Source organism: Salmo trutta, chromosome 37 (assembly GCF_901001165.1).
Source record: "Salmo trutta chromosome 37, fSalTru1.1, whole genome shotgun sequence".
Classification (NCBI taxonomy): Eukaryota; Metazoa; Chordata; class Actinopteri; order Salmoniformes; family Salmonidae; genus Salmo; species Salmo trutta.
In genome coordinates, this window is record NC_042993.1 from 33,702,088 (window position 1) to 33,710,137 (window position 8,050).

At 43.2% G+C, this 8,050-nt stretch overlaps 1 protein-coding gene across 2 annotated transcripts; it reads right to left on the minus strand.

Annotated features, from left to right (window-relative positions):
* Window positions 1-4,614: 4,614 nt before the first annotated feature.
* On the minus strand, window positions 4,615-7,525 carry cited4b (Cbp/p300-interacting transactivator, with Glu/Asp-rich carboxy-terminal domain, 4b). Of its 2 annotated transcripts, none has more exons than XM_029738197.1 (2): window positions 7,311-7,525; window positions 4,615-6,369 (listed from the first exon to the last, which is right to left on the minus strand). In XM_029738197.1, exon 2 carries the CDS (start codon window positions 6,362-6,364, stop codon window positions 5,618-5,620), a length of 747 nt encoding a protein of 248 aa, XP_029594057.1. In that variant the 5' UTR covers window positions 6,365-6,369; window positions 7,311-7,525; the 3' UTR covers window positions 4,615-5,617. The 2 variants fall into 2 exon arrangements, with proteins under 2 accessions (XP_029594057.1, XP_029594056.1); XM_029738196.1 differs by having other exon boundaries at window positions 4,615-6,373; window positions 7,311-7,523.
* Between the last annotated feature and the right edge of the window lie 525 nt (window positions 7,526-8,050).

Genomic DNA, 8,050 nt, shown 5'->3' on the forward strand with positions numbered 1-8,050 from the left:
TGTCTTGGCTGTGTGCTTAGGGACATTATCCTGTAGGAAGGTGATCTTTCGCCCCCAGTCTGAGGTGCTGAGCGCTCTGGAGCAGGTTTTCAGGAAGGATCTCTGTATTTTGCTCCGTTCATCTTTCCCTCGATCCTGACTAGTTTCCCAATCCCTGCCACTTAAAAACATCCCCACAGCATGATGCTACAACCACCATGCTTCACCATAGGGATAGTGCCAGGTTTCCTCCAGACCTGATGCTTGGCATTCAGCCAAAGAGTTCAATCTTGGTTTCATCAGACCAGAGAATCTTGTTTCTCATGGTCTGAGAGTCCTTTAGGTGCCTTTGGCAAACTCCAAGCGGGCTGTCATGTGCCTTTTACAGAGGAATGGCTTCCATCTAGCCACTCTACCATAAAAGTCAGACTGGTGGAATGCTGCAGAGATGGTTGTCCTTCTAGAAGGTTCTCCCATCTCCACAGAGGACCTCGGGAACTCTGTCAGAGTGACCGTTGGGTTCTTGGTCACCTTCCTGACCAAGGCCCTTCTCCCCCGATTGCACTGTTTGGCCGGGCGGCCAGCTCTAGGAAGAGTCTTGGTGGTTCCAAACTTCTTCCATTTAAGATTGATGGAGGCCACTGTGTTCCTGGGGGCCTTCAAGGCTGGAGAAATGTTTTGGTACCCTTCCCCAGATCTGTGCCTCGACACAATCCTGTCTTGGAGCTCTACGGACAATTCCTTCGACCTCATGGCTTGGTTATTGTTTTGACATGTACTGTCAACTGTGGGACCTTATATAGACAGGTGTGTGCCTTTCCAAATCATGTCCAATCAAGTGAATTTACCACAGGTGGACTCCAATCAAGTTGTAGAAACATCTCAAGGATGATCAATGGAAACAGGATGCACCTGAGCTCAATTTCGAGTCTCATAGAAAAGGGTCTGAATACATATGTGAATAAGATGTTTCAGTTTTTATTTTTTATAAATTGCAAACATTTCTAAAAACCTGTTTTTGCTTTGTCACTATGGAGTATTGTGTGTAGATTGATGAAAAATGTATTTAATACATTTTAGAATAAGCCGGTAATGTAACAAAATGTGGAAAAACGGAAGGTTTCTCAATACTTTTCCGAATGCAGTGTATGCTGCTGTTACTGCTTATTATGTATCCTTTTGCCTATTCACTTTATTGCTACCTATGTGTACATATCTACCTCAATTACCTTGTAACCCTGCACATAGACTCGGTATTGGTACCCCGTGTATATAGCCAAGTTATCACTACTCATTGTGTATTTATTCCTCATGTTATTATTTTTGTATTATGTAACAAAAAAATCTCTCTGCATTGTTGGGAAGTGTCCGTAAATAACATTTTACATTTACGTCATTTAGCAGACGCTCTTATCCAGAGCGACTTACAAGCATTTCACTAGAAGTCTACACCTGTTCGTAAGAAGCATGTGACAAATACAATTTGATTTGATGTCCTCTGAATTATCTCACACCAGTGAAGCTGCAGTTTGTTTATTTGCCTTGTAGATGGAGATAGGACCTAAATCTGAATTTACCTAAAACAACCATTCTCTGCAAATAGTCAGAATGCAGGCATGCGGGATAATGCAATCTCCCACATTCAACCAGGCTTTCAGGAACCTGCCCCTGATATCAATAAATAACTCAGCAGCTGATCCTGTTCGTTCTGTCCTAATTCTCGTGAGGCTTCTACTTAGTCATCAAATAATCAACTAAACTACAAACTTTAGGGTCAACTTTCTTCTGAATAATATAGTGATTATATAGTCATATAGTAACAATGGGCACTAGTCCCACAACTAATTTATGTTTGGATAGTGTTATGTAAGAATGTAATGTAGAACATTGTAGTAAAACGGTCCAATCACTACTACATCATTGAAATCCCTGAATAGGATATTTTAGTGGGACAGAGAGAAGCTTACTCAATGTCATATTTACAAAGGGAATAGCCTACAGCATGAGATGCAACTGCAAATAAGGGCGTATAGACGAGAGCCAATGCAATGATTTAAAAAATATGACAAAAAACTTTTTGCACAGAATCGCTAGCACTTTATGAGACAGATAATTCATAGCAAAATACTAGTGTTATCCAGTTAGCATGTTTGATCAGCCTGCAGGCCTGGACAGCTTGCTTTATCAGAGAGGGGGTGGGGACCACAGCCCATGCGTGACTAGGAATGGCCACTGTGCCCTCATTGGTGCAGGGCCCTGAGATTACACTGAGCTCATGGGAAGCCTCGACACCAGCTGTAGTACCTGGAAATAGAACGCTTGGGCCTGTTCAGGAGGTAGACATGTAAAGTGTATATAGAATTGACTACCATGTGTAATAGAGAATGAGAGGAATATTAACATTATGCAATATATTTCCAGATGCAACAATCTGATCTTTCAGCCCCAGTGTGATCTCTCAGCTAGGAGCTGTTAGAGATACAAATGGATAGGCTTGTGTAGAATGGACCATGTTTAACAGAGAATGAGAGGAATATTAGCACTATACTTGTTTCCATACGCAACAGTGCGATCCTTCTGCCCAAGTGCTGAACACTGTTGAGGGGTGGTCTTTGTCAGGAATCCTAGGGCCTCTTAGGGGTAAATCCCCCAGAGAAATCCCCATGCACCAAAAACTCTGTCCACTTAATTTCAAGAAGTAGTTTTTAATGTAACTTTTTTTCACATTGGATAATTTCCTTGGTGTTTATATGCAGAATTTTGTTTCTATCGGTCTTTCTCTCCATGTGGGTTTTGAGCTTTGACATAAGAGAAAACAGCAAGCCGACACAAGAAGACAAGTTGCGTAGCTAGCAGTTGTTGTGGGTGGGCTGCCTTGTCTGAGAGAAAGAGAAAAACAGAAACAGGCTGGCTAACTGTAAACGTCTTCCAGTCACACCCCGATTAACCTATGTCTAGACTGGCCCCTCTGTAGGTAAAAAACATAACAAGGGATTGAGTGAGCAAACAGGGGCATTTGGGACAGAATCCCATTTAACTCTGGATGAACAATGCTTAAGAAACCACCTCTTTTTTTATTGACGCTAAAGAGGGACCTTGCAATGCAGTGTTTTCAGATACAGTGTGTGGAGCCAGTGTTTTGCCAGTTAGTCCTCCTGCCTCAGCACAACCTGCACTGTCCTGGCAGTTTCCAGGAAGACCCTGTAGACTGGGCAGGGACCCTGCAACCATTACTAAGGATGGTGCCATGAGGGGCAGCACAATTGTAGCTTATGCCCCAGCCTTTCTCATGACAACCCAAGTAAAACCCACATGCCCTCGGCTGAATCTAGAGTTGTTGTGTTTGGCAAACACAAATGTAAGTTACATTAAGATCAAGTGAGTTTCATTTAGAGCAAGCCACCAGTTGATTCCATGTTTCAATTTGACAGTAAGGGCTGACTTGTTCTACACAATTGAACTACTGAAAATAGATATCTCTTTTAGAATGAGTTAGACAAAAACGAGGACTTGTTACTCATCAGGTTGCAAAAAAATATCTTAAACTGGCAATATGTAACTTTTTGGGCAACCTGACCAAATGCACATATACATGTGAGTTATAGATTATCATTCTACTGGAAAGCAAGTCTAAGAAGCAGTATATCTGCTTTCTATGCCTACCGTTCTTCCCGTTTAGTTTTTGCGTCTTTTACTTTCGGTTTTGTACACCATCTTCAAACAGCTGAAACAATATTTTTGGTTATATAAAATATATTTCACAGCAGCTTTGATGATACAATGACTCTACACTATACTAGCTTATTTTGTCACTAACTGAAATTAGGCAAACTATGAGTTTTAGCAACCAGGAAATGGCAGAGCGATTTCTGCATAATGCACCTTTAACTGTTAGATGTGGAGGTGATATTCCCATAACATGACATCAATCAAGCATTCCATGCCCTGAGGCAAAAAGCAAACCCCAACCCCATAGAATACTAAGAAACTCATTAGAATTGATATCAGGTGGCTATAACAGGCATGGGATATGTATACAGATTTTTTTTAAGGAAGCCATGCTTGTATATGCCATTTGTTATTGGCACAAACCTATATTAATTTTGCTTCCCCAACCACCCATTAAGTGCATTCTCTGTCACTAAAGGTGTGCCATACTTCTCTTTGCCCGTGGGGTAGTAATTTACATGGGATGAATTCAGTTAAACCCCCATCAAGTTAAGCATAGATTAACCCTGGCTCGCTCCACCTCCCCCACCATACACATGCCTAGATCTCACCTACTTTTTTACCCAGCGACAGATATGAGTTATGGTAACTGCTAGGAACCAGGAAATTCATTCCTCAATCGATTTTTATTAATGGAGTCAGGATGATCAGGAATGGCAATGACTAAAACCACAATGTGGGTCCTTCTCCATATCAAAGGTCAAGAATTCAGCTTAGAAATTCAGCTTTTTGGTGGATAGCAGTGCACCTTTGAGTTTGATTTTAACACACCAGTCATAATTTTCCATTACAGGATTGAAGACAATTTGCTGCTTACAGCAGTAAATGTCTCAGTCATCATAAGACTGTGCATACCTTGAAGGAAATAAAGATATTCCTAAGAAACAGGGACACCTTTGAGATAAATTAATTCAGTATTAAGTTATTTAATATCCTGGACCCTGCAGGCTGGAAAGCCCTGAAGTGGCATATTCCCTTTAGCCCCCAGGTTACCTTTAATGCTCTCCTCTGCCTGAGGGAGTTGTGCAATGAATGTAAAAGCAGGCCACACTTATATCCAGGCCATTTTTATTGATCCGCAAAACCCCTTTACACCCCCCCCCTGTCTTGACCGCAAAGGGAAGAAAAAAAAACCCAATAAAGTAAAGAAAATAATAATAAATTGGCATAATTAAGGCAGTTCTACATCTTACATAGACTTTCCTGTAGTAACACAGATTTATACAGTACAAGCAGTAGGTTTAGGAACATCACAGCTAAAAGCAATACTTGCCAAAAGTGAGCTATTCAATTATGATGGACTTCCATTTAAATCCATGAAATTACATTCTACTTGTACTGCAGTCTCCATTCTTGGAGAGAAATCCAAGCTCTTGGAAGATCAAAAATGAATTTGAGGAGTTTACTTCCCCTGATCTTACCCAAAATACCAAAAGCACTTGATCCTCTCTCTGGAAGATCTGTCGGTCTCTGGTTTGTTCTATATTAATTTCTCTGAGTGAGTAATAAATAAATACATCTTACTACTAAACTGCCATTGAGTCCAAGGTAGGAGGCAAGTGTCTTAACATTGTTCAGAGTCGTTTCTCAAATTTAGCAGTTTTGTTTACATTCATCTCTGGAGGGAAGAGATGCGGGAGGACGATGTCCCTATACAGGTGAGCTGCGACCCAACACAGAACCACACCTCTGGTCACTTCACAAATGACACCATAGCACTGTGGTTATCCAGACCAGCGTCTCTCGCTCACTCTTCTCTGCCTTTCACGGCGACCTAGCACAGTTACAGTGAAAGGCACAACACAAAAAGCGGAGTTGTCTCCAGTGGGCAACACTCTACTCAAGACTTTCCAAACTCTCCACCCTTCCAGGCCCTTTCACAGCATCATTGACTGAGGTCCTCTCTCACTCAGCAGCTGACGGTGCTGGGCAGCTGTTTGCTCACAAAGTCTGAGATGAAGTCAAACTCGTTCTGGCCCAGGAAGAGTTCAGGCAGCTCCTGAACGCGGTCCAGGCCCAGCTCCATGACCAGGGACGTCAAAACCTCCTCGTCAATCATGTCTGCGTCCATGCCATTCAAGGCCAGTGCCGGCCCGGCCATCTGCTGCATGTTAGCCAGCTGGGCCGGGCCAATGCGGTACTGGGCTGCCCCGTTGCCCATGTGGTTGCTGTTCATTGGCCCTAGTGGATGTCCGTGATACTGGGTGTTGAGTTTTTGCAGATGCATGCTGGCCATGAGCTGCTGGGACGTGAGACCACCATTCATATACTGCTGCGGGTGCTGCTGGACCTGCTGTTGCTGGCTCATGTGATGGTGCTGGTGCTGGGGGTGGTGTTGCTGCTGGGCCTGCCCGTTGTTGTACATTATGTTACCAGACGTCATCTGGTGGTGGCCCATCTGAGCCCCGTTGAGCTGTCCGTTCACGGGCCCCACCATGCCCTGCCGCTGCCTCATGGCCACCTCCATGGTGGCCTGCTGCTGAGGTCCCCCACCGTAGTGCATCATCTGGCCATTGGGCAGGGCTCGGAGGCCAGGCTGAGGCACTACGTGCTGCTGGTGGCCTGCCTGCAGGCCTCCGTTCATGCCCATTCTGTAGCCGTGGAGGCCCCCACTAGCAGAGCTGTGGTTCATGGGCATCATTAGATGATCCGCCATGGCTCCTGTCTTTGAGCATAGAGGAAACACAGTTAAAGCGATGCAGTTGATTTTCAACCCCTCATGTAGGTAGGTAGAAGTTCAATGAGCATGCAGTAGCCTACATTTGGCACGATTGAAACCAATTAGTGAATAGGTGACATGCCATGGACATATGACTTGGCTGCACTAGAGGAACCTGTCTGTTTGGATGCATAAAAGCAGTTTATGGCAGTTCATGTAGAAACACGGGTTGATTTGGCAACAAGACAATTTATTTCGATATATTTCTCAAACATTATTACGCAATATTATTTCCTGGAAGAATGTAGCCAACAATGTCCTAAACTGGCAGAGTGAAACCACAGGAGACGCTTCCTATTCAAGAACCGCTGTTTGTGCTCTTTTCGCGAACACTAGAAAGCCTTTCCATGTCTTCCTCAGTGTCACTGCAAATACTCCTTTGTGCCTTGCCGATTGAAACACAGGTAGGCTAACTATCAACCTTGTTACCTTTACAACTGGATATTCGATTGATTTAATAGATTATAAAATGCGTCTCGGTTAGTGATGATGAATTAACTATAATTTGGTTTATATTCCCTCCACAGTGCACATCAAACACAATGAAACCAGCTCGGTTATTTTATGCACGTTGCAACAAAGAGGCGATACATTGGCATTATGCATTCTCCAACAGCTGTAGCCTATATTATATGGTTGTTAAAATTTAGGATTGTTTCCCAAATTCAATTCATAACATCCATAACGTCTACGACCTCCTCCCTTTGTTAATACACACCACTATTTTATTTCAGTCAAATATGTCTAGCCTACAATTGCCGATTAATTATTCCCATACTCCTAAAAACAACGAAAAGGCAAACAATGGATCAGCAACCCCAAGACCTTCACACAAACGCCTGACAGCGAATTCTACAATAAATGCATTAAAACAAACACGTACCCGTATCTACTCGGATTAAAGTTCAGGGATTTTGCTACTGCTACGTTTTATTTTAGTTTTGCACTGCAAAGCGAGGTGTCTTCAGATTACAGTATGTATTCCACAGGGTTACGCTTCATGCTCAAGCAGGGCCGATGCACAGATTGCCGCATCAGATCTTGAAACAACTGCCTATTTTCTGGGTCAACTCAGGGATTATACATCTAAAAAAAACTCTGGGGGAAGGCATGGGGGGAGAGAGAGGTGGAGCTACTGTTGCCTCTCCTTTGTTCCGATTGGTCTCTACTTAATATAGTTGTGCATGTGCATAGAAAAAAGGAGTGGAGTACTGTGACACACTAGCCAATTTGAATACCCCCTCTGTATTTTTTTAATAATCAAGGATTCTCCCATAGAGAATGACAAAGGCCAGTTTTAGTATGGGCAATGCCATTGAGGACATCCATGCTTCTGCCATTTTAAAGTAGTCAACTTTTTATTTAACTAGGCAAGTCAGTTAAGAACAAATTCTTATTTACAATGACAGCCTACCCCAGCCAAACCAGTACTACATTGGGCCAATTGTGCGCCACCCTATGGTACTCCCAATCACGGCCAGATGTGATACAGCCTGGATTCGAACCAGGGATTGCAGTGACACCTCTTGCACTGAGATGCAGTGCCTAAGACTGCTGCACCACTCTGGAGCCTATCGCTATGGTTTCTCCCTTTCTTTGATATATGTGGACAACAATGTGTTA